We start from the raw sequence: 27,199 nt of genomic DNA on the forward strand, positions 1-27,199 counted from the left end.
TTCCTCAGAAAGATTGGTTGAGAAGACTTTATAATTAGTACCACTGTGTTTTTTCGTTTAATGTGGTTAGAACAGCAGTTCTCAAACTGTGGGTCCCAACCCCATTTGAATGGGTTTGCCAGGGCTGGCTTAGACTTGCCGGGGCCCAGGGGTTTGACACTCCTAGATCTTAGACTAATATCTGTGAACACAGACACTGTGTGTTGCTTCTGCCTAGCCAGATGGGTTTGTTAGTACAATGGGAACAGATAAGAACAGCTACAGTGTTACTGGGCACGGTGGGAGTATAATATACGAGTGCATACTTTTAGACTGCCTCAACTCCTATCTCAAGGCAAGGTCAAGCAACCAGCTGGGAAGGGCAAGGGAGGACGTGTGTTGGGGGGAGCGAGGGGCAGACATAAACACTAAAAGCCAAAGAAAAGCCTGGCCTTGGCCAGTACACAACCTCACTCCTTACCCCTCCCATGGGATACAAAAGAAGTGGGAGGAAGACCTCCCTCCCACCCCAGACTCATGACCCTTCAAAATGGAACATGACCATAAGTTGTAAGGGGTGGCATTGCACGTGTATTTGGGCCTGCTAAGGAGGACGAGGTGGAAATGAGGAACAGAGACACAGGCAAGGCTCTGTAGTGTCAGAGCTGGGAAGGGGGCTACTATGTAAATGCTTTGCAGCATCAGAGCTGGGAATGGAACCCTGAGAAACAGACTCTGTGGGCTTGAAGAGCTATGGATATGCTTGCTTACAACGAAACCCAATAAACATCGCCTTGCCAGCACTTCCGACTTCTGGTCTTCTGCTCTTTGTCTGCGTGACAGGAACCAGGGGAGGAGGTGAAGGGAAAGCCCTCTAACACTCAAGGTACAGGCCTCGTGCCTGGTGCTGAGGCCCTTGGTCTTCCGCTTTGGACCCCATCCCTAAGGCGGAGGGGGCTTGGGTGGGCTCAGGCTTTGGTCTTCCCTGCTGGGGTCATGTAGTAATTTTTATTGTCAGAAGGGGGTTGCGGTGTAATGAAGTTTGAGAACCCTTGGATCAGAACAGTGGATGAAAAGGGTTTAGGTGTTGCTTGTTTCCATGCAATACTCAGAGCTGTGCATTCTCTCCTGCAACTAGGAGCCTAAGTCAGGTCAGCCATTTCTCAAAAAAACACCACACATGCCAGTTACCCCAACCTCCACCCCATTGTAGCTACTAGGTCTCTAAGATCCTTGTTTTCAAATCCCACTTCTGCCTGCTTTGGGGCAAGGACTTGAAGTTGGGTCTCCCACATCCCAGGGGAGTGCCCTGACCACCAGGATACAGTGTCCATCTCTCTCTCTGACCCAGTGAAAATTTATTGATACAGAGTGGAACAACTTCAACAGGGAGATCAAGATTCAGCCCATAATACCCAGGGGCTAGGAAACTGGAGAACTGGATTCTAGTCCCTGCTCCAAAACCGGTCACCCACATCCCAGGAGAATGCCTTGATCGCTGGTTCTTATTACCCACGCCCATTCCCAGTTAGGTTGCTCATGGGCGTGTTTTGGGAAGATGCTCTGAATATATAGGCAGGGAAGGTGTAGTTTGAGAATACCCTTAGGGCTTAGGTGTTATCTAGCAATAGGCACCTAGGGGACTTTGCCAGCAGAAATTTAGGGCACCTCCGGTGTTAGGCAGCAGCTTTTGGGGAGGTTTAAAGGTGTTAAGTTCCTCTATGGATCTAGCCCATAGTCTATCAACAAGATTTGTCTCTTGTACAGTTACAAAGTTAGCCCTTGGAGTAGCAAGAGGAGCTAGCAGCCCCCTCCAAGTCCTTGTTTTTTCATTTTATTTACATGGTACATTTAGCTGCCCTCCTGTATATGCAGACGAAACAGTGTAGCAAAGTAATCAGTCAGATCTAACCCTCTTGATAAGACCACCAGCAAAGAAATAAAACCAACCCCTTTATGTTCCCTGTATTCATTAAAGAGGTCATTGGCAGACTGGAACTTATTGAAATTAGCCAAGGCTCAAGTGTAGTTGCTGAAAGGATACTGAGTGCACTTTGGGCTTGTCTAAATGGCTTTCAGCCCTGGGTGATACACCCATTAATGATTCTTGTCAGGCCCAGGGAAATCTCCTCTTGTAGCAAGTGCTCTCCAGTGTCCAGTAACAGCATAACCTGTGCACCTGCCTTAGGGTTCCCAGAAATAGTCCAAACAACCTGAGTAGGGATAGCCCTTGCAGGGTTAGTTTATTACAAAGGAAAGCTCCAGCATCTCTCCCCACATTCAAGTCCAGGTGTCACACTGGCATATCTCATCATGCCTCCCCTCAGCTTTCAGCCCCCTCTGGCTTCAGCTCTCCCACTCAGAATCAGCAGGCATCTCCCTTGGCTGCTCTCAGACTGCAGCCCTCTCAGGCCATGGTCTTCTGGTTCAGGAAGCTCAGCAGGCTTTGCCCTCTGCTGCTTCCTGCCCATTCCTTCCTCCTTCCAGGGAGGGGCTGCATAGCTTTCTGCAGGTTTTCTCAAGGCAACTCTCTTCTGTACCTTCTGTTTCTCCTGTGTTCAGACAGCCCTCATCTGCCCCGTCCTCCCTCTAGAGCCCAGGTGCCCTCTTAAGCCTAACTGGAGATCAACTGACCAGACACACGTGCACTGGCTTCTTCCCTCTTCAAGGGATGTTGCTGTCACAAGGTGACACTAATACTTCAGAGGCCAGCAGCCATCACATCTCTCCCTCCACCCACCATCTCTTCAAAATGGACTAGCAGTGGGGAACTGAGCTCATTGGGAAATAGTAACATCCTCCCCTCGCCCACCTTGGCAAGGTGAGGAGTCAAGGATGACATGCAGCATGGCTGGCTGTTCCTCCAGTCACCCATCTCCCCTTCGAGTTGCCTCATAATGGGCTGGGAATGTGGTAAAAGAAGAGCATAAACATCTGCCAGCTCCCTTTGCTACTCAATCACGTGTTGTATTTAATTAGTTTGGCATATTTGCAAACAAAACATTTAAAATGAGAGTTTAACCCAAATTTTGAAAACTTCAGAGATTCAAATGGTTTTTCCTTTCTGCTTATAAAATACCAATTACTGTAGAGTTCTGAGCTCAGCATATTCCCTTGTGTATGGGAAGTACTTCATGCAGCAGAAAAGGTATTAAAAGCTTTCAAGAACATTGGGAGCACCAGTGTGATCAAAATCCAACCGCCAGGAAATACTAATCGAGGTAGCGTGGTCCAGCGGGTAGGAAAATGGAGAGGGAATCAGGGATCGGGCGCACCCACTTTTCTGAAGCACTTCAAGAGGTACAGCTGTGCGTACTAACCTACATGTGTTATTAATAAATGAGGTCCAACAGAAAGCAATGAGTGTTTTATTTCAAGTAAATGTATCTTCCAATTACAAGATTATTTAACAAGTTACCCTAGTCTACAATACATTGTAATCTAGTTATAGCTATTGCAGTGACATTTTTAAAGTGTTATGTTTCTGCATGCTAGCATTTAACATGTCTTGCTAAAAACTTTCAAAATCCAGTTTCACAGACTAAAGCCAAGAAGAGCCCATTATCATCTAATCTGACTTCCTGTATAGCTCAGGTCATTAAATATTTGAGTTATGTGAAGTTTACAGCTATATTAAGCATGGCTGAGCTACTATACTGTTGGTGCAGTGATTTTTAGTAACCACATAGTGATTAGATGTTGAATATTTTCTTCACCTGTGCAACGCTCTTGTCATCTGCTGGTGATTTCCTTTGGCTACCAGGCTGCAAGAATTTCTTAATTGTGGGGATGTTGCTTATTCTTCCTTTAAAAGCCTAAAAGAAGCAGCAGTAAAAAGCCTTTCAAATTAAGGAAATGACATTCAACTTCATAGATTAAAATTCACAATGTATTTAACAAAAAATTTGCATGAGCAAAAAAACACACAAAACAAAACAATTGGTAGCTATTTGTGGCCAGATTTCCAGAAGAGGTCAGTACTAGAGCTGGCCAGAGGATGACCGTACATTTTTGTGGCAACTTTCAAAATTTGTTTTGTTCCAGATTGTAACCTTTCTAAGGTGTTCACACAAATGAAATTGTGTTAATGTCTGTTTTCAATTTGTGGAGCAACAGCATGTGACAGCATGGTGATTTGGGCACCAGCCTAGGACCTAGAAGACCCAGGTTCAAGTCCTTGCTCTGCTTTGAGTTGGTCAGAGCAAGGACTTGAACCTGGGTCTTCCACATCCCTGGCCAGTGCATGAGAGTGTCTCCCTCTAAAAAACCGTCTTCATCAAAACTGAAACGTCTCTCTTAAGTATTTTGGCTTCAATGCGAGGTTTTTTTTGCTGAAAATGTCCTGAGCAGCTCGACTCTTTCCACAGCATCTCCCACTGAGAATAATGAGAGCTCAAGTGCTGCAGTGGCTCCAAGGGCTTAAACATCAGTACTTTACATTGGGCAACAGAGTCTGAATATAAGTGTATGTTCCTTGGTGAGATCAGGCGATTCAGTTACCTGTAACTGCGGGAATGGGGAGAGTATATCAGGCTTGCACTCTTCTGCCATTAAAATGGCCTCAAGCAGATGGACATCCGCCCAGCTAAATTGGTTACCAACAAGAAACTGCTGGCTATGCTCCTTTAAAACCTATGGAAGATGAGAAAACAGAGAGGTCTTAGGGGTACAAATGGGAAATAGCTTACTTACTTGGTTAAATATGGATTTGTCAGGACTAGTCCAAGCAAAAGGTCTGAGGTGATAAGTAGAGGATTGTGGGCAATCAGAATGCAAAGTCATTCAATTCAAATTGGGTCCACGATTCAGTGTATAACCTCTCCTAGGTCAGGATAACTGCAGGACTTCAGTCCCCAAGAAGGAGATTCATGGCAATGATGCAAACAGAAGGGGATTATTTGTAGAAGTGGTTAAGAAATAGCCTGATTTTGTAGATTTCCAAAAAAACATTTGATAGCGTAGCTGGAAAACCACCATAGTAAATAGTATGAATCTATGGAGTCTCCAACAAAATCATCAAAATTATTTAAAACTTGCATCAAAACACTCAGTGTGAAGCAAAGATAAACCAGGAGCTAACAGACTGGTTTAATGTTAACATTGGTCTCAGACAAAGTAATACCTTGTCTCTCATCTTGTTTGGAGTTGCTATTGAATTTAAGTGACAAATTGTCACAGTATGGAAATGAGCACTGCATGGATAAATGGCAAGCTTGGAGATTTATATTTTGCAGATGACATCCGTCTTCTAAATAAGACAGCTGAAGATAGACAGCCAAAGACAGATGGTCTCGCAAGTTCTGCCAAGCAAACAGGTCTTATCACTAAATCAAAGATGGAAGTTATGAAAATTAATTTACCTACAATGATTTTCTGTACTTGGAAGGTGAAGCCTTAAAAACAGTCAATAAGTTGACTAATCTAGGCAGTATCACTCCCAGTACTGGTGACTGTGTTTGAAATAGAATCCAAAATAGGTTAAGCAAGTGCTATATTTCAAAGTCTCAAGTCCAATGTGGTTAACAAAACAAACTTAAGATCTTTAAAAGCAACACCCTAAGCATCCTCCGAATGGAGAAGAGTCCATCCAATGCAAACTGAATATTGTTCAGTGCAGATGTATGTGTAACATATTCAAAGTAAAATGGACTAAAAATAAGTAATGAAGAGATCCTAGAATGGGCACAACTAGCTACAACAATACAAGCAGAAAGGAAGAAGAGCTTGACTTATTTGGGAAACCTTGCCCAAAAGGAGGTTACCTAAACAAGCACTATTTGGCAACTCCGGGCAAGAGTGAGAGAGGCCAACCTAGAGACACACTCCATAGCATCATAATAGCTGAAGTGGCATTATTACATCTCAATAAAAGAGACCTGGAAAAGTGAACCAAGGACAGGGATGATTGGTGCTGTTTGACTTCGAACGTATGCAGCTGATGGTGCAGGAAGAATGATGAGGATGGTGATGACTGAATTTCTTGCATATTGTAAACACTGATTTTGCTTGTGCAAATCTGAGGTTCTGCTGAGGAGACATCAGGTGAAGCTGCATAATTGGGATTTTGCATTCTTACTGACAAATCCACCCTTGGGCATTTCTGCTTTACATGTGACACTTCCTGTACAACTCTCTTCCAGTCAGCTCTCCATGAACTCCTGCTGTGTGCATATTTTGTACAGTGCCCAAAGATCTTAGAAAAGGCTGCATATTTGTCTACAGCTCAAGAGTGAATAAAGAGATAGAACTCATGTACCAAATCATGAAAAATGTACTCAAATTTCCTCATTACTCCCAAGGTGACTTCAATGGGAATTTTAGTAACCATGACTATGGCCCTACCAAATTCACAGTCCATTTTGGTAAATTTCAGTCATAGGATTTTTTAAATCTGAATTTTCACGGTGTTGTAACTCTGGAGGTCCTGACCAAAAAGGGATTGTGGGGGGTGACACAAGGCCATTGTAGGGGGCTCACGGTATTGTCACCCTTACTTCTGAGCTGCTGCTGGCGGCAGCGCTGCCTTCAGAGATGGGCAGCTGGAGAGTGGCGGCTGCTGGCTGGGAGCCCAGTTCTGAAGGCAGCTTCACTGCCAGCAGCAGCGCAGAAGCAAGGGTGGAATAGTATGGTATTGCCACCCTTACTTCTGGTGGGTCTGACCCAGCCCCAGGAGCAGCCCATGCAGGGGAAGAGGAAGTCCTGTCCCTCTACAACCTGGCTGGGGCTAGCAGCTGGAGCCTGGCACATGGTAAGAGCCCCCAGCCAGGGCGCCTCCAGCCCTGCTCCTCTCCAGCACTTGGAGGTCAAAGGGGCCTCGGGGGGGTGTGGGGGGGGGGGAGGGGGGACCACAGCACCCTAAGTGGTCGCCCACCCGTAATGCTGGCCCTGCCCCCCCCCCCAAAATGATGATCCCCATACCATGCCACCCTCGCTTCTGTGCTCCTGCTGGTGGGACGCTGCCTTCAAAGCTGGATGCCCAGCCAGCTGCCACTGCCCTCTGGCCACCCAGCTCTGAAGGCAGTGCAGAAGTAAGGGTGGGAATATCACGACCCCCCCTACAATATCCAGATTTCATGAGGGAGACGAGATTTCACGGTCCGTGAAACATTTTTCACGGCCGTGAATTTGGTAGGGCCCTCACCATGACAAAGGGACCCTCAATCCTAGCTGGAGCCACTAGGAGCTATTACAATACAAATAAATAACAGTTTTGCCTGAGTAAAGATTGTAGGATTAGCTATTAACACTTCTGAATCACAACTATATTTAATTCAGAACAGCAGAAACACTTGAACTTCTTGGAAAAATATACCCTGATATATGCTCTCAGGACTGTATCCCAGCCATTGATGTGTATGCATATACCACTATGGTGCTAGTGAAGAGTCAATATCACTGTGTTACCATGGTCTAAACTACTTTAGAAGAGCTGGATTCTGCCATCCCTGCTCACAGTGAATTGCATCCTACTCTGTGAGTAGTCCTACTGAGGTCAATGGGGGCTCTCCGTGCCAGAATCAGCACCAGGTTGTTTGGTGGCCCCCATTCTATGAGGTTTCCCCGAGCGGTCCTGCAGTCCTACAACTCCACCTGCCCTGAGGACATTTCCTCCTGTGCAAGGGAAATTTCAGCAAACACCATCGTACAAACTGTTCTTCTCTATGATCTGTCATGTCTGAACTGTTGCCTCACTGTCACTTACCTTTTCATAGACTGGGAAGTATCTGGTTGTGGCCCTCTCGATGATTAAAGCAAAATTCTTCTCCTTTGCCTCGGGTGGTTGGAAAGGGAGAAACATGATCATTCCCATCAGATCTGTTGTTCCTTCCACGTACATATCAATCCTGAAACAAATGGTTTTTATTTTCCATTTAGAGGAGTCCATTTATTTCTGAACACTTGACTCTTGTCCAGTCAGCTTGTTATTTTATTGTAGTGCAATGGCAGCAGTACTCAGGAGGCTAACTCAGCCACTGCACAACAACAAAATTGATTTGACCTCTTGATCTTTACCTGTGCTATTAGTAATACTTTAGACTAGAGGTTCTCAGTCTTCATTAATATGAGATCCATGCTATGAAAGAGAGATTGTCCCTGTGGCAAGAATAGCAATAGTTTACATGAAGAGTAATATTAGGAACTTATCTATGTATTTTTAGTTGTGCTATTCAAAAGCTGTTTACATTTTGAAATTCAAACCCCCCCCCCCAAAAAAAAAAACAGGAAAACCAGCTACAACCACAGCTACACTGCTGGTCAGAAAAACTTTTTGAATTTTGACAATAAATGGGAATTTTGGAAGAGGTTTTCACCCTTTGTTTTCTCTCTTTCAACAAGCTCCAATTTGTAGCAGATTTTTTTTTTTTTTTAGTAGCAGGAAATACAGAGGCACCAGCAAGATGTATACATATATAACCAGCAAGAGCTCTACAGAACATTTTGAGAACCAGCACCTTCGGTTTTTGACAACAATAATGCTGAACAGGTAGCAAATGGTGGAATCTAGATTTACATGATCAATCCTAGTCTAGTCAAGGGTAGAATATAGCCTTCAGAATTGTTAATTTGCTGGTAATGATGCTGAAAGAATCAGAGCTGAAAATGAGTTCACAGGGCAGGGGAGGGTTGGGGGGAAGGCTCTCCTGGTAAAATGAACACATTCATTTGTATATAATACCACAAACATTGAACCCCATAAAAGGATTCCCACTGAGTTAATTTTCAGGAGAAAGCACACTTAATATGTTCTCTCAACACTGATGTTTTTGTTATGACTTCGTTAGGAGGGGTGGACAAGGAAAATTTAATTGCTCACGTTAAGCTATAGCACAGCAGTTCTCAAACGGTGGGTCAGGACCCCAAAGTGGGTCACAACCCAATTTTAATGGGGTCGCCAGGGCTAGCTTAGACTTGCTGGGGCCTGGGGCCGAAGCCAAAGCCCAAGGGCTTCAGCCCTGGGCAGTGGGGCTCAGCTTACAAGCTCCCAGCCTGGGGCTGAAGCCCTTGGACTTCAGCCCCCCACCCAGGGCAATGGGGCTTGGGATTTGGCCCCCCAACCCAGGACAGTGGGGCTCAGGCAGGCTCAGGCTTCGGCCCCACCTCCTGGGGTTGTGTAATAATTTTTGTTGTCAGAAGGGGGTCACAGTGCAATGAAGTTTGAGAACCCCTGCTAATGCTGTGAAACTAGAATTCTTATATACGATGAAGTCCTTGTCTAAGCAACAGAGTATCCGAAAATTGTTTTACGTTAGGAGATTGTATAGTGCATATGTACAAACAACAATCTATGGTAATTTTTAAAGCGAACAGAAGTTTTCAGCTGAAACTGGTTGTTTTTAAATTGGGCCAACAGGCACAAACACACCCCAGGTTTCGTCCAAAGATTAAGTCTCTGAATTGTTATCATTAAATAGGAAAGAAATCAAAGTAAGTACCAAGGCATATAAGGCCTTTATTATTATCCCATTAAGGACTGGAAGTTGCCTCAGGAACTTAAGATGCTTCTGGTCTCTATATAACTTAAGAAACTCTGTGGAGAGCCTTAACAGTATCATCAATTTGTTCATGTTCATCAACAGTCATAGGGAACAAGTATTTAATCATGGGCTCTTCAATTTGGCAGAGAAAGGTATAACATGATCCAATGGCTGGAAGTTGAAGCTAGACAAATTCTTACTGGAAATAAGGTGTAAATATTTTAACAGTGAGAGTAAGTAACCATTGGAACAATTTACCAAGGTCGTGGTGGACTCTCCATCACTGGCACTTTTAAAATCAAGATTGGATGTTTTTCCAAAGGATGTGCTCTAGGAATTATTTGGGAGGTTCTGTGGCCTGTGATATACAGGAGGTCAGAAAAGATCACAATAGTCTCTTCTGGTCTTGGAATGTATGAATCTACCAAGTAGATAATGACCATGAATCAAAACTCTGGGTTTGAGACATCAGTGGTGTTTGGACAGGTTTATCATTTTAATATACATGCGGGGAAGAAGGGGGTTAAATTTCAAAGCAGTATTCTTCTTTATCTATTTCAGGCAAATGTTCAAATAAAGATAGTGTATATTAATAAGGGTCATGTTACAGTACAGTGCTCTCTCCCTCAGGTCCTTCCCATAGAGGTTGTGTTTCCCTGCTATGTAGCTGAGAATGGCTCTGGTCTGCACCATCTTCATCCCGTCAATTTCCACCATGGGCACTTGTTGAAACAGCAGGGCTCCATCTTTGGAAAGGAAAAGAAGTTAAGTCACTCAGTCCTCATAAACTGTTGTATCATTGCTTGGATCTGAGAGAAAACGCCTTATAATTTACATGGACATTTCCAGTTATATTAGAGAGATCCTAAGCTTCTATTGCCAGAGTAAAGGAATATGCAGTACACCTCTCACGCAGGCCATATCACATTAGAGAAGTGGTCTCATGAACAAAACTCCCCTTCCATTGACAATCCAGATTAAGCCAAACAGAAGAAAGTTGTTCTTAAAATATGACTGTCCAGACCGTGGCTCTCAACCTATTTACCAATGTGGGTTGCCTGTGCAGCTCTCTCTGTGTTATGTGGGCCGCATCAACAATCGATTATACACACACACACACACACACACACACCCTGTACATCTACAAAAAAAATAAGGTTTACTATTTGTAAAATGACAGCAATACCATGCAAATCGATATAGTACCTTTCTTTTCAACACTGGCAAATATCTACCAAGAGCATTTTAAATTAGCAAAATAAGTCAAAACATCGAACTGTTAAAATTAATTAATTTACTGAAAGGGTGGCATGGCATGATATATTGTTACCCTCACTTCCGCTCCGCTGCTGGCAGCATAGCTGGGCTGAGCGCCTGGAGAGCATGGCTGCGGAGCCTGTCTGCAAAGATGGAGAGCCCTACCCGGTGCAGGGCACCCCCCACCCAGGGGCTGCCCCTACAGCCAGGGAGTGCTCCCCCATCATCCAGAGCCCCCAAACACTGGGATGGCAGACATGCCTGCCCTCCAGAGACAGGGTGCCCTGTCCAGGGCAAAAAGGCCCCCCCAGGGACTGCCCCCATGCACCCAGCCCCCACTTAGGGACTGCCCCCCATGCACCTGCCCCAGCCCCCCCAAGGACTACCCCACAGCACTCAACCCGCCGCACCCAGGGACTGTGCCCAGTATCTAGCCCCCATCCAGAGACTGTGCCCCAGACATCTAGAGTCTGTCCCCCATGCAGTGGCTGCACCCCCCTCCCTGAAGCCCTAGCCCCCTGCACTCCCTCCCAGCGCCCCTGTCCCACTCTCCCTGTGGCCCTAGCCCCTGCATCCCCCCTCTCAGCACCTGCTGTCTACCATCTCACCTGCATGTAGTTCAGCTTGGCAGCCCACCCTGCCCCTGCAGTTCTAGTGCCAGGGAGCCTGCTCCAGCCAGGGTCACCGGACTCACAATCCTACTAGAGTACGAGGGGGGAGCTGACACCTGGGCCTGGTCTCGCACCACCCCATTTTTGCACCCCCGGGGCAGGTGCCCCTACTGCCCCACCCTAGTTATGGCACTGAGGATGTCACACGGGCCACAGCTGTGTACTGATTGGGCCGCAAGTGGCCCACAGGTTGTGAACCACTGGTCTAGACACAAACTTGCACCAGTTTAAAAACTACATCTTTAAGGGTATGTCTACACTACAAAATTATGTCGAATTTATAGAAGTCAACTTTTAGGAAGCAATTTTATACAGCCGATTGTGTGTTGTCCCCACTAAGTGCATTAAGTTGGCGGAGTAAGTCCACACTACCGAGGCTAGCGTCGACTTTCGGAGCGTTGCACTGTGGGTAGTTATCCTACAGTTTCCGCAGTCTCCGCCGCCCATAGGAATTATGGGTTAAGCTCCTAATGCCTGATGGGGCAAAAACATTGTCGCGGGTGGTTTTGGGTACATGTCGTCAGTCACCTCTCCCTCCGTGAAAGCAACGGCAGACAATCGTTTTGCGCCTTTTTTCCGTGCGGGCACCACACTGCTTTCAGCAGACGGTGCAGTAGGACTGCTAACCGTTATCATCCACCGCTTCCACTGCCACTCTGCTCTCCTGGTGGTCTCGCATGGCCACTTCTGCTGCAACTCTGCTCGGCTGCTCTTGTCTCGCCATAACACGGCAAACATGCAGCCCACTCAGCTGTTGTGTCCTGGCAGCAGACGGTGCGGTCGGTCTGCAAAACTGGTCATCCAACCACTGTTTCCCCTGCAACTCTGCTCTCCTGCAGATGCCGTACCATGGCAAGCATGGAACCTGCTCAGATCACCGCAGCAGTAATGAGCATTGTAAACACCTCGCTCATTATCATGCAGTATATGCAGAAACAGACCCTGCAAAAGCAGGTGAGGAGGCAATGGCAGCGCGGTGATGAAAGTGATGAGGACATGGACACAGACTTCTCCCAAAGCACGGGCCCCAGCAATTTGGCCATCCTGGTGGCAATGGGGCAGGCTCATGCCATGGAATGCCAATTCTGGGCCCGTGAAACAAGCACAGACTGGTGGGACCGCATAGGGTTGCGGGTCTGGGATGATTCCCAGTGTCTGCGAAACTTTCGCATGCGTAAGGGCACTTTCATGGAACTTTGCGACTTGGTATTCTTGCACTTCAGGGCAGGGGAAAGCAAGATGAGAGCAACCCTCACAGTTCACAAGAAAGTGGCGATAGCCCTCTGGAAGCTTGCAACGCCAGACAGCTGCTACCGGTCAGTCGGGAATCAGTTTGGAGTGGGCAAATCTACTGTGGGGGCCGCTGTGATCCAAGTAGCCAGCGCAATCACTGAGCTGCTGCTATCAAGGGTAGTGACTCTGGGAAACATACAGGTCATACTAGATGGCTTTGCTGCAATGGGATTCCCTAACTGTGGTGGGGCGATAGACGGAACGCATATCCCTGTCTTGGGACTGGAGCACCAAGGCAACCAGTACATAAACTGAAAGGGGTACTTTTCAGTGGTGCTGCAAGCACTGGTGGATCACAAGGGACGTTTCCCCAACATCAGCGTGGGATGGCTGGGAAAGGTACATGATGCTCTCATCTTCAGAATTTCTGGTCTGTATGAACAGCTGCAGCAAGGGACTTACTTTCCATACCCGAAAATAACCATTGGGGAAGTTGAAATGCCTATAGTTATCCTTGGGGACCCAGCCTACCCTCAATGCCATGGCTCATGAAGCCGTACACAGGCACCCTGGACAGTAGTCAGGAGCTGTTCAACTATAGACTGAGCAAGTGCAGAATGGTGGTAGAATGTGCATTTGGACGTTTAAAGGCGCGCTGGCGCAGTTTACTGACTCAGTTAGACCTCAGCGAAACCAATATTCCCATTGTTATTACTGCTTGCTGTGTTCTCCGCAATATCTGTGAGAGTAAGGGGGAGACGTTTATGGCGGGGTGGGAAGTTGAGGCAAATCGCCTGGCCACTGATAACGCGCAGCCAGACACCAGGGCAGTTAGAAGAGCACAGCAGGGCGTGCTGTGCATCAGAGAAGCTTTGAAAACCAGTTTCATGGCTGACCAGGCTACAGTGTGACAGTTCTGTTTGTTTCTCCTTGATGAAAACCCGCCCACTTGGTTCACTGTACTTCCCTGTAAGCCAACCACCCTCCCCTCCCTCCTTCAATCACCGCTTGCAGAGGCAATAAAGTCATTGTTATTTCAAATTCATGCATTCTTTATTAATTCATCACACAAATAGGGGGGATAACTGCCAACGTAGCCCGGGAGGGGTGAGGGAGGAAGGGAGGAGGGAAGGACAAGGCCACACTGCACTTCAAAACTTATTGAATGCCAGTCTTCTGCTGCTTCGGCAATCCTCTGGGGTGGACTGGTTGGGTGCCCGAGGGGCCCCCCACCGCATTCTTGGGCATCTGGGTGAGGAGGCTATGGAACTTGGGGAGGAGGGTGGTTGGTTACACAGGGGCTGCAGTGGCGGTCTGTGCCTTTCCTGCACCTCAACTATACGCCAGAGCATATGAGTTTGATCCTCCAGTAGCCTCAGCATTGCATCCCGCCTCTTTCATCATGCTGCTGCCACCTTTCCTCTTGATCCCGCCATTTGTCCTCGCGTTCATTTTGTGCTTTCCTGGACTCTGCCATTGTCTGCCTCCATGCATTCTGCTGGGCTCTTTCAGTTTGGGTGGACTGCATGAGCTCAGAGAATATTTCATCACGAGTGCGTTTTTTCGCCTTCTTGTCTGCACTAGCCTCTGGGATGGAGATGCTAGTGGCAGCGTTGAAACATCTGCAGCCGATAGATAAAGAACGGATGTTGCTTGAATGCCAGCAAACACCGGGACCACACGCTGCCATGCTTTCTTATGCAATGATTCCAGACTATGTGCTACTGGCCTGCCGTGATAAAGTGTCCTACCATGGAGGATGCAATAAGGCTGCCCTCCCCAGAAACCTTTTGCAAAGGCTTTGGAAGTACCTCCAGGACAGCTTCATGGAGATGTCCCTAGAGGATTTCTGCTCATCCCCAGACACGTTAACAGACTTTTCCAGTAGTGGTACTGGCCGCAAAATCATCCCAAGTCTTCAGGGCAAAGTAATCATTAAACACGCTTGCTTTTAAAGCATGTATTATATTTACAAAGGTACACTCACCAGAGGTGCCTTCTCCGCCTTCAAGGTCCGGGAGCCCGGGTTGGGAGGGTACTGTCAACAGGGTGATAAACAGTTCCTGGCTGTCGGGGAGAACGCTTTCTCCGCTTGCCTGCTGTCCGCTATCTCCTCCTCCTCATCTTCCTCGTCCCCAAAATCCTCATCCCTGTTGCGTGAGACTCCCTTGCAGGAATCCACGTACAGGGGTGGGGTAGTTGTAGGGGCACCCCCTAGAACTGCATGCAGCTCATCATAGAAGCGGCATGTCTGGGGCTCTGACCCCGAGTGGGCGTTTGCCTCTTGGGTTTTTTGGTAGGCTTGCCTGAGCTCCTTAAGTTTCACGCGGCACGGCTGCGGGTCCCTGTGATAGCCTCTGTCCTTCATGCCCTTGATGATTTTTTCAAATATTTTGGCATTTTATCTTTTGGAATGGAGTTCTGATAGCACGGATTCATCTCCCCATACAGCGATCAGATCCAGTACCTCCCGTTCGGTCCATGCTGGAGCTCTTTTGCGATTCTGGGACTCCATGGTCACCTCTGCTGATGAGTTCTGTATGGTCACCTGTGCTGATCAGCTTGCCACGCTGGCCAAACAGGAAATGAAATTCAAAAGTTCGCAGGGCTTTTCCCCGTCTACCTGGCCAGTGCATCTGAGTTCAGAGTGCTGTCCAGAGTGGTCAGAATGGAGCACTGTGGGATAGCTCCCGGATGCCAATACCGTCAAATTGCATCCACACTAACCCAAATTCAACCTGGCGACGTCAATTTCAGTGCTAATCCCCTTGTCGTGGAGGAGTATAGAAATAGATTTTAACAGCCCATTAAGTCGACAAAAATGGCTTCGTTGTGTGGATGGGTGCAGGGTTAAATCGACCTAATACTGCTAAATTCGACTTAAACTCGTAGTGTAGACCAGGGCTAAGTTAAATCAGTGCAAGTTTGTGTCTGGACTAGGCCCTAGACTCACCGTTGCGTAACTTTTCTAAGTCTTCCTTTGTTTCCACATACTCTTCTTCAAACTGGAAAACAGGAATAAAGGGGGTTGATTGCTATATTTCATGGATCATGAATGAACAATTAGTGGATATTCGCCTTTGGGTACTTTACTTAAAAAGCAGCTGATGCTACATGGAAAATGTTGAGAAACTACAAGAGACAATTCTGCCTTTATGTTTCTTGCCTTGATTTAAAAAATAAAATTAAAAATAAAAGACATTTGAATGAGAATAGGATCTTTGTTGCTCCACAGCTTGTTCTCTAGCAGCTTATCTCCCACAGTAACATACATCACTGCAAGTCATAAAGAAGATTTTTCACTTCAAGTGTTGAGAAGCCAAAGAGGAAAATGAATTCCTAGGAAATGACAATAATTTCAAGCAAATATTCAGCACAGAAATTAAGCCATATCATGCCACACTTTTGCTTGATGTGAATCAAGGTAGCTTTGTTGACTTCGGGAGAGCTGTGCTAATTTATACAAGTTTGAGGATCTGGACAAAAAGTATACAAAATTATCTCTAAACAAAATGTTTTTCAAAGTTATTCATATGGTGTGACTGGGTCTTTAAAGCAAGAGTAAATGAGAGACAATTGCAAATAGCAATCATTCAAAAGAAGCTGGAGAGATTCCTGACTTTGAACAGCAGCAACAATCCAAGATCTCTTCAAATTAATTTTTCTGAACAAGACGACAGCCAAGGATAGTTTCTCCTTGGAAACAGAAACCCTTGTTATTGCAAAGAATGAAATGAATACATTCTACAGGACACGAAATGCCAGTTTCACTAATATCCTTGCTGAATATTATTAGGACCGTGTAAGTAATATAGGACAGCCGACATGCAGAATTTACATCCAGCTTCTTGTGACTCTTGTACACGTTGGTGTAATCACTTGTGTGTTAGGAGACTGTGCTAGTAACTAGTCATTACTCATATTTTCAAAATAGAACAGTCATTTCAACCATTGATTAATCTGATCACTTTATGAGAAATACAAACCTCAACCCCAGCTGCTGCTAATAGCCATCGGATAGATTCCATTTTACCTCTTCCTTTAGTGTAGTGCAGTTTGGGTTTTCCAGCCATGTTTTCAGATTTCTTGTTGCCTGACAAATACAGCAAAGGAAAATTATTTTAAAAGGAAGTATTTAATTTCAAGGGGGGATTTTGAATTTTACGTGCCAATGCAGTAAATATTGCTGAGTGTCTTGCAATGGAGATGCACATGAGGAAGAGAGAGGTAATCATGACCTAAATATCTGGGCTTGAGTCATACAAGCCCTCTATGGGCTCAGTGGAGAAAGAGTACCCTCTGTCTGTTTATTGAATGGAAGAGCGAACTGTTTTATAGGGAATTATGGAGCTAATGTTGAACTAGCATTGTCTTATTGATCTGCTTTTTTAAAATTATGATTTATTAGGAATAAGGCAGCAGTGACAGTTTTTATGCCTCTGTGACATTTGGGGATGCAATCTAAACCAGCAAGTGGTTATACCACCGTCTGCCCTACAACCCTGGGTGCATTAAATGCTCTACTGGTGCGGTTTACAGCCCAGACACCAACAGCTAGCAGACAAGGAGGCAATCCCCAGAGCGTCGGTATACTTTGCAGATCTGATTCAGCACCCTGACCCCAGCAGCGTGCCTACCACACATCAGTCCCATAGGTTAAGTGATACCAAGTAGAAGTAATAAGGGTTAAGAGAGGGTTACAAACAAACAAAAGTAGGAATGTGCTTCTAAGACTAAAACTTAATTTCAGCCAGTTACAATCTTTGCCTAAGCAGGTTTTTCCCTATGATCAATTTTATACATGGGGGAAAATCTGCACCACTGCGGGCATGCAGAATTCATGTCCCCTACAGATTTCTTTGCTTCCCTGGATAAAAAATGACTTTCTGATGGGGAAGCAAAGGGAAGCCACAAGACCATTCACATGCCCCTCCACAGCAGCACAGACACATCCTTCTGGATGCCCAGAAAGGGTGGGGGGGGGGAAGGGCAGAAGGAAGGGATGCTCACGCCAGGGCTGGGTCACAGCCACCTGGGGCCGGGTCACACCCACCCCCGTCCACCCAACCCCCATGCATTTGGACCCCTCCCATGAGCCTCACCCCCCCTGCACCCAGAACCCCCCCACCAAGTCCCCTGTACCCAAACCCCAACCCTGCTGAGCCCCACCTGCATGTGGTCCTCCTACTGAGCCCCAACCCCCCTGCATCCAGACCCTCCATATCCAGAACCCCCCCAAACCCTCCCACACCCAAACTTCCACCCTACCAAGTCCCACCCCCCTGCACCCAGAACCCCACACCAAGCCCTCTGCACCTGACCCTGACCCCTGCACCCAGACCACCCCCAGCTGAGTCCCCATCACTCAAACCCCCACCCTGATGAGCCACACCCCTTATGCACCTGGACCACCCTGAATGAGCCCCCCCACACCCAGACCCCCACCCCACCAAGCCCCAAGCACCTGGACCCCCTGCTGAGCTCCATTCCCCCCTACGCAGACCCCCCGTTTAGTCCCAACCACCTTCACCTGTACCCCCCTGCAGAGTCCTATTGACCCTGCACCCAGAACCCCCCCAACGACCACCTATGCCCCCAGACCTCCCACTGAGCCATTCGCACCCAGATTGCCCACATAGAACCCTCTCACCCCACACCTGGATCTTGCCAGGCTGAGTCTGCCTGCCCACACCTGGTGCCGAGGAGCTTGGACCCCCGAGGTGTTTCTGGGGCAGGCCCAGCCCTTGCGCTGTGTCAAGGTTGGGTGCAGCCTCACCATCAAGTTTGTGTCCCAGGGAGGGCAGGGGGCTGCAGAGTAATCTTCCACCTCCCTGTAGCCAGTAGCCTGTGCTCCCCACTGCTGGAGCCTCCACATTTATTTATTGACAAATAAAATTTGCAGAATTTTAAAATATTGTGTGCCAAATTTTTATTTTTGGAGGGCAGAATTTTATTTTATTTATTTATTTATTTATTTATTTGGTGCAGAATTCTTTCAGGAGTAGCAAACATGACAAGAATTGCTGACACGGTAGTGAACCACAGATGGTCCTCTGTGTTACAGCCACCCACTAGTGGAAAAGTCTCTAGACTGAAGAAGAACTGTAGAGCTTAAGTATCTGCGAGATTATTTACATACATTGAAAAAAAATAATTTTCAACTCAGCCTTCAGCGCTCACTTTGACCTTATATCCTGAGCAGATCTGTAGATTGTACTTAGATAAACTACTTAGTCCTTCAGGCTCCAGCCAAAGGCCAATCAATCCCCTCCTGGGATCTAGGCTATCCAGTCTCAGCCACCCAACCTATAAGCCAGTACCTGATCCAACAATGTTTAAATGTGGCTTTGGGACTGGGCTGTGACCCTTTTGGTCTTGCTCTGTAACTCTGCATCTTTTTCACCAATCTGCTCTACATCTACAGCTAAAGCAAAGGCAGCTGCATACACGGTCCCCACCATTTCTATAAACACCAACTGGCAGAATACTTAGGACACCTATGCAGGGATGGCTTCACTCACACCCTGTGGTTCCCATTTGTCTCACTTCCCACCTCAGATATCGCCAAGGGGCAGCACTGAGCCTACAATGCTAGTTTCAGTAGTTTCCAGTTTTGTTAACAGTGCTCATCTCACAGCAGCCTTTGCATTCTGCTGAGTCTCCTCTCCAAGGACACAAAGGAAAAGATCTGGAACCCTTGAGGATGACCAGCCTTAAGGCTGAGGGCAAACTCAACACATTGTACGCAAGGTAAATGAATTACTCCATTGTTAGAGACAAAGTTTAATTATTTATGGAACAGCTTTGCAACAATTTTTCAATCTCTTATCAGGGCCCAAAGGTTAACTCTGTAGCAGAGAATCAGAAAAACACCAGTGAAATAGAGGCCATGAACAAAAGAGTGTATGCCAGTTGGGTGGTGGAGTCTTTTGCATCATTGGCTGTCCCTACCCAAGTCTCCCCATTGGATGTTTTCCTCAACAATTCCCAAATTAATGACTACTGCAATCACTAGAAATTTTGCCTGAGTAAAGACAACAGAATTTGGCTCTCTCTCCCAGCTTCTATTTTGCTTTTCATTCTGCTTTCTGTCTTTTCCTCTGCTGATACCCTTCTTTCCTGCTTCCTAACAGCCTGCCTGAAACCACAGACACCCAATTGCTTCTTCCCTACCCCCTCTCCTAGGCCCTAGATCCTCTTGTTCTCATCCACCCTGCTCACAGGCACCCAAGGCTTCACTGAGCAGCAAACTGAAGCTACCAGAGAGCAAACTGTACTTATCAGTTGAGCTCTGCCCCTATTTGCCTCCATCTGTTCAAATTTGAACAACAAAATGCAATTAAGAGATAGAGCATTTACAGTATGTTCATTTCAATCCCCCCTTCCCCAGGAGTAGTGAAAGGGAAGTCAAATTAACACTTAGACACAAAAGCATGTTAATATCAGTTGGCTGCTCCACTCAGAACAGCTGGGGAGTGGAACAGAGCAGTGGGAAAGAAATCTGAGCTGAAAAAGAAGTGCCTGTACTTACACAAGCAGTACTTACCCAATCCAGTTTCCTGCAGGGAGAAATCAACCTGGAGACGAGTCTATTTGCAAGGGGCCTATGTCAAGGCAGCTTTGGAACACACGGGAATTATGCAAATTGTTCTGAGATTGCCCCACTCCATGACTGGTTTAGCTACGTCCAGCCTGCACATCTGATCATGGCTTATAGTAGCAAGGCAGTTAAGTGACTCTGTAGCTACATTTTGTGATGGATACATGTTTTTAAAACATTAATAATGTAAGAGAAGTTAAACCATTGTTAAGTTGCCTCTGACTTGATAATAACATACTAGATATAACCTTTATATTTTGAAAATCTCAGGATTTCCTATCTATTCTAATGCGATGTATTTTCTGTGTCTCAAACAGCATTGCCAGACTCTCAAGGTCCCAGATCCCACTCTGATTGTTAAATATAATTCACACATACTTTTTTGTTTAACCTGATTTAGGTTCTGATCCTGCAATAAGCTCCACACAGGTGGGCCCCCATTTATACAAAGGCCATTGCATGGCCTTATTCCATCTTTCTAATCAGATGTGGTGTTCAGAGTAGCTTTTATATTGTAATGCAGTATTCATTTAACAAAGCCTTATGAGGGCTCTTCTAGCAGATTGATCACATGGCATACATCCCACATTAAATCAAATCTGACTCAGTCTAGAGATGTGTGAACCAGTGAACTGGTCTCTGCTGGGACTTGGACCAACAGGGTTTGGATCCAGACCACAAAGTGGCCTAATAGGATTAAGGGTAAATTACCTCTGAAGGTTTAAAATTTACAAGTGGTGATAAAACCTTAATCTCTCTTCAGATATGACTAAGAGCTAGAGCCATACTCCTCCCCAGGCCAAGCTGCACAGCCCCATAGAGTCAGTGGAAGTTGAGGGTGCTCAGCCCCTTGCAGGAGGCACTCTGCACCACTCAGTACCAGATGCCAAATGAAGAGTCTAGCTTTTCATCCATGTAAATCTAGTCTTTTGCTTTCACGGCAGCCAAAATGCAGTTCAGCAGTGCACAGGAGACCCTATCTTTTCATGGAGAGTAAAACACCTGTTAGGTCAAACACCCAGAGGCAGACAAGTTAAACCTAGTGCCACTGCAGACAGTCCTAGACATGTCTGCAGAAAAGAACTATCAAAATGTAACAATGTTAAACAATTCACACAGTGCTGCAAGTTATGCAAAATAAATTGTCCTAAGGCCAGATAGCAATTTGGGCTACATGGCTGTGGGGAGTCTTCAGAGCCCAAACTGCAACTTCAAAGCGCTCTCTACACAGCTATTTTTAGAGCCCGAGCATGAATCAGTCGACCTGGGCTGGGAGGCTCACTCCCACAGGCTCCCAAATGCTGGGTAGATGTACCGTAAAAGTTCAGATGCCTGTGTCATGCCTAAACCCCAGGCCAATCCACAAAGCGGGGAAAGAGGAGCAGGCACCTCCAAGACACAGGAAAAACAACTACTGGCCACCCCTCCCACCAGCAAAAAGGATCCTAGTGATGACTATTGCGGATTATTACTAAAATTAGTGAGAGAACCATTTCCCCCTTCTCCTCCCCCCATCCCATTTTTATGTTATTTTATCATTTGTCTTACTTTATCCTAACACAGTGCCACAGTCCACATCTCAGGCATGTGAACTGTGAGCACTTTAATGTGTCCCAAGTGAAAAATACCATGGCATAGTAAATCTTTTGACCAATACAAAAACTGTCCAAGTGGCAACCCTAGATAACCACCTGTCTCATCCGTGGGGCCCAATGCAATAGATGTGCTCAGAGTATGCCTAATGCCACACAAAATGGCAGGGTCACAAGGGGGCAGCCTCCTTCGCAACATTTAGCCCAGGTTACTCCACAAGGATGTGGGGGAACCCTGGTTCAATTCCCCCCTCTACCTGATGAGGTGATGGGATTTGAACAATGGTTCTCCAGCTCTCAGGTGAGTGCTCTAACTACTGAACTAAGGGATGTTTCCTATTTAAATTGCTTTACTTTAATTAATAACTGATAATTAAATATCAATTGGATCAGAGTGAGCATCACTCTGTAGCCTAGTGGTTAGGACACTCACCTAAGAGGTGGCAGATACCTCCTCAGATCCTTTCTCCTCAGTGGGAAGAGGAGGGAACTGAACAGGGGTGAGTATCCTAACTGCTGAGGTAAAGATTAAGGGAGGAGGCTGCTTTCTTCTCCCCACCCCAAAACTATTTTGTATAGAGTTAGGCAGGCAACTAACTCTCTCTTGCAAGAGAGTTGCTAAAAGGCTAAGCTGCCAGACTCCCAGTCATGGATCGCAAACAGAGATAGGACCCTCCCTCGAGCCTGGATTTAGGCACCTAACTCTATGGGAGGGGTGGGATTTAGGACACATCCATCTCATTAGCAAGCATTTCCAATTGGCTATTTTAGGCTATGTCTACACTAAAAATGCTACAGTGTAGACACTCACTACAGCAATGGGAGAGGTTCTCCCATCACTGTCATTAATCCACCTCCCCAAGAGATGGTAGCAAGATTGACAGAAGAATTCTGTCTACACCTGGTGCTAGGCTGGCTTTTCACACCTCTGAGTGCCATAGCCGGCTTGACCCAACTTTTCAGTTTAGACCAGCCCTTAAGCAGCTCTCTGCCTAACATGCTGGCTCTTATTTATCCATTCTTAGGCTCCTGTCTCCATAAGCGCACACATAGAATCATAGAATATCAGGGTTGGAAGGGACCTCAGGAGGTCATCTAGTCCAACCCCCTGCTCAAAGCAGGACCGATCCCCGACTAAATCATCCCAGCCAGGGCTTTGTCAAGCCTGACCTTAAAAACTTCTAGGGAAAGAGATTCCACCACCTCCGTAGGCATTCCAGTGTTTCACCACCCTCCTAGTGAAAAAGTTTTTCCTAATATCGAACCTAAATGTCCCCCACTGCAACTTGAGACCATTACTCCTTGTTCTGTCATCTGCTACCACTGAGAACAGTCTAGAGCCATCCTCTTTGGAACCCCCTTTCAGGTAAAAAGAAAAGGAGTACTTGTTGTAGCTCACAAAAGCTTATGCTCAAATAAATTGGTTAGTCTCTAAGGTGCCACAAGTACTCCTTTTCTTTTTGAGAATACAGACTAACACGGCTGTTCCTCTGAACCCTTTCAGGTAGTTGAAAGCAGCTATCAAATCCCCCCTCATTCTTCTCTTCTGAAGACTAAACATCCCCAGTTCCCTCAGCCTTTCCTCATAAGTCATGTGTTCCAGTCCCTAATCCTTTTTGTTGCCCTCCGCTGGACTCTTTCCAATTTTTCCACATCCTTCTTGTAGTGTGGGGCCCAAAACTGGACACAGTACTCCAGATGAGGCCTCACCACTGTCGAATAGAGGGGAACGATCACGTCCCTCGATCTGCTGGCAATGCCCCTACTTATACATCCCAAAATGCCATTGGCCTTCTTGGCAACAAGGGCACAAAGTTGACTCATATCCAACTTCTCGTCCACTGTAACCTGTAGGTCCTTTTCTGCAGAACTGCTGCCGAGCCATTCGGTCCCTAGTCTGTAGCGGTGCATTAGATTCTTCCGTCCTAAGTGCAGGACTCTGCACTTGTCCTTGTTGAACCTCATCAGATTTCTTTTGGCCCAATCCTCCAATTTGTCTAGGACCCTCTGTATCCTATCCCTACCCTCCAGCGTATCTACCACTCCTCCCAGTTTAGTGTCATCTGCAAACTTGCTGAGTGTGCAATCCACACCATCCTCCAGATCATTTATGAAGATATTGAACAAAACTGGCCCCAGGACTGACCCCTGGGGCACTCCACTTGATATCGGCTGCCAACCAGACATGGAGCCATTGATCACTACCCGTTGAGCCCGACAATCTAGCCAGCTTTCTATCACACTTCCCTACAGAGGGCGTGCCCAGCCCCCCCCTCCACCCAGGTCCTGCCCCCACTCCACCTCTTCCCCGAAGTGCACTGCATTCCTGCTCCTCCCTCTCACACCCAAAGCCGACCTGCACGCCAGGATACAGCAGCAGGCAGGAGGCGCTGGGAGGGAGGGGGAGGAGGCCACCAGCAGGGAAGAGGCGCTGCGGGTGCTAATTTTTCTACACAGGTGCTCCAGCACTGGAGGACCCACGGAGTCAGCGCCTATGCCCGTCTCTCCCCACGCACTGTATACCAAGCCTAGACACCTAACTCAGGCTTTGTGGATCCCATTATTGTTCCAGTGGTTTTTTTAGACATCTGAGCATTGCCACACCTAAGTCCCTTTATAGAACAATGTCTTAGTGCTAGCTTAAGGAGCAAGAATCATAGAAGTGCAGGATTGGAAAGGACCTCGAGAGGTCATCTAGTTCAGTTCCCTGCATTCATGGAAGGACTATGTAATAACTAGACCATTCCTGACAGGTGTTTATCTAACTTGTTCTTAAAAACCTCCAAAAGAAGGAAGCAAATATGTCTCATAAGGGAGTCAAAATGCCTTCTGGGGCAGTACAGCTCATGCAGCTCTCTTTGCTTAGGCCTGAAGATAAAGTCACAGTCTAGGTCCAAAACCCTTAAAGTTATTTATTTAGTGCCTAACTCGCTAAACTTTGAGGAACGGGGGACCAAATCCTTAGTGTTAAATACATACACACACTCTCCAGCAAGGTTCAAAACATACAGAATGGGCATTTATGACTTGGTTGATGTCAATGAGAGTTGAGTGCTCAGCATCTCTGAGGATCAGGCCCTTAACTGGATGCCAAAGTGTTAAAACAGGAAGAACAAAACTCTCCTGGGTGAGTTCAAACAATGGAATTAGGAGCCTGGACTAGTTCAAAGAAAAAGTTAGGTACGGGGACTACAGCTATTATATTACTGAACTCTGCAGCTATAACCAGAGGTTACAAAATCACTGTGTGCTTTGCAAGTTATGTAGTCTGACAGGCTCTTCAGCTAACAGCCAGAAGGCTGAAGACAACAGTAAACAAAGCAGCAAACTTTTTGGAGCAAAGGGTCGGTTTCAATGTCTTTCCCATTTTGGAAAAAGGTTTCAAAACTGTCAGTGTCCCATTTTGACATTTTTCAAAACAAAAAGGTGCATTTTTCAGTTTGAAAGGACATTCTGTTTAGAAATCTAAGTTTACCATAAAAACAAACCAAAATGTTTCATTTCAGCTGATCCAATTTCCACAACCCAACCCAACCCCCTTTCAGATTTATGGTTCATGAAAAACAGATGTTTGACTGTGCCCCGATTTGGGACTAGAAAAGTTTTGAAACCTCAAGAATCCATATAGACAGGGTTGCCAATCTTGGTTAGCCCAATTCCTGGAGGTTTCATCACATCACATAATCTTTAATTAAAAATTAAGCTTTAATTCCTGCAGACTCCAGAACAATCCGGGGTGGGGGGCGGGGCTGGCAACCCTACTTACAGGAGAGGGAAGGCACTTCCTGCCCAGCGCTAGTGGGATCACGGCCCAGCCCACGCCCGCACAGCAGGGTAGCGGGGTTGGAGCAGACAATCGCCCTTTCCAGCTGGAGGCATCTCTGCACCGAACCCTCCCTGGGGCTGGGGCCTGAATCCACAGCCGGGCTCAGAGCTCAGCCCGCACCCTGTGACAGGCTGCCTGCGCCCCTCGCTGGGCAGCGTTGCCTCAGCCATCTCACCCCTGCACAGTCAGTGCCAGCTAACACCGCCTGCGCAACAGCAGCGCTTCCCCCAGTGACTCGGGGCCCTGCCGCCCCTCCGAGAGGGCCCGGGGGGACGCTGACTCCCGCCCCATTCCCGCACCGATCAAAGGCTGGATTCCCCCTGCTCTCGCACCGCAGGTGCACTCACTTTGCCCTCACTCAGCGAGCAACACAGTCACCTCACCGACCCCTCTGCTCTTAGAGAGCCCCCAACTCCGGGAGCTACTAACTCCCGTCTGGCCCCACGCGTTACAGCTGCAGAAAACCCAGAGTCAGCCCCGCAAGCACGCTGCGTAACCCACGAACGCTACCCGGGAGCAGAGCCGGTACCTGGCGGGTTCGGAGCACTGATCTCGGACTCCTGCCTCACTCCTCCTCAGACACAGCCCGTGACAGTGTGGCTGCCTTCAGCCTGTGTCTGGCTCCACCTCCTGAGGGCCCTGTGAGGAGGAGAAGCTCCCACCGGAGATCAGTTTTCTCTGGCTTCATTTCCAAGTCTCTCTCGCCCAGTAGTGCAAGGGGGAGGGAGGCTGGCTGTGTTTTGTTCCAGGAGATTTGTTTGTTAACAATAAACAAACAAACAAAAATGAATAAGATGTTTTTCATGCTGCTGACTTCTGACTCCAGGCCTTGCTTGGTTCTGACTCCACGCCTTGCTTGGTTTGAGAAACTGAGTGATATTGAGGCTTTGCTCCAAAATGTTAGTTAGACAAATGCAGAGAGAACAGGTGCTCTTGGATTCTGAGGAACAGCCAGATCAAACACACTGGTGGCCTGGCTTATATTCTGTAATTGTCAGGTTATTTCCCAACACAGTTCTGTATTATGAGAATGTTCTTTGGTCCTGTCTACCCAAGCAAGGCTACCAGCGCCCGGTGTCTTGTGATAATCAAGGAATCAATTTTATAAAAGTCCCTACCGTGCGCACACACAGTCAATCTGGGGCTAAAAGCCACCCTTCAGTGTGAGAGACCAACATGGTAACATGGATATATAAACTGTGTGTATGTGTATATATATATGGCAAGGTATACAGAGTCTGGGTTCGGTTCTGGACATTAAAACCAGAATCCTAAACTCATCAGACAGCCCATGCACAGGGTGAAAACCCCACAGTTTACCCCCCATTACTAATCATGCTGCTTCCTTCTTCCTGTATCAGACACCTCAACTGTTCCACAATCTATGCTGTTTTATCTAGAGCAGATTTTGGCATTTTTTCACCTCCCTGCCTCTGTCCCCCTCTCTTATTCCCTGATAAGCTCCGTGTTGCCACCCGTGTCCCTCAGTCTGCCTACCAAGCCTATCTAGGTTTTCATAGTGCATTCATCTGTGTTGATGGATGCTCTGTATGGGATGTGCGCTT

At 46.8% G+C, this 27,199-nt stretch overlaps 1 protein-coding gene across 4 annotated transcripts; it reads right to left on the reverse strand.

Moving 5' to 3' along the window:
- Positions 1 to 3,349: 3,349 nt before the first annotated feature.
- LOC141984642 (glutathione S-transferase-like) lies at positions 3,350 to 26,321 on the reverse strand. 4 transcript variants are annotated; one of them, XM_074947811.1, is made up of 7 exons: positions 26,164 to 26,320; positions 16,603 to 16,709; positions 15,570 to 15,621; positions 10,069 to 10,201; positions 7,682 to 7,823; positions 4,480 to 4,611; positions 3,352 to 3,794 (listed from the first exon to the last, which is right to left on the reverse strand). In XM_074947811.1, the coding sequence occupies exons 2-7, from the start codon at positions 16,687 to 16,689 to the stop codon at positions 3,672 to 3,674; spliced, it is 669 nt and encodes a 222-aa protein (XP_074803912.1). In that variant the 5' UTR covers positions 16,690 to 16,709; positions 26,164 to 26,320; the 3' UTR covers positions 3,352 to 3,671. The 4 variants fall into 4 exon arrangements, with proteins under 4 accessions (XP_074803914.1, XP_074803915.1, XP_074803912.1 ...); XM_074947812.1 differs by lacking the exon at positions 26,164 to 26,320 and adding an exon at positions 20,163 to 20,194; XM_074947813.1 differs by lacking the exon at positions 15,570 to 15,621 and having other exon boundaries at positions 3,350 to 3,794; positions 16,650 to 16,709; positions 26,164 to 26,321.
- Positions 26,322 to 27,199: the final 878 nt, after the last annotated feature.

This window comes from Natator depressus, chromosome 3 (assembly GCF_965152275.1).
Source record: "Natator depressus isolate rNatDep1 chromosome 3, rNatDep2.hap1, whole genome shotgun sequence".
Taxonomy (NCBI): domain Eukaryota; kingdom Metazoa; phylum Chordata; order Testudines; family Cheloniidae; genus Natator; species Natator depressus.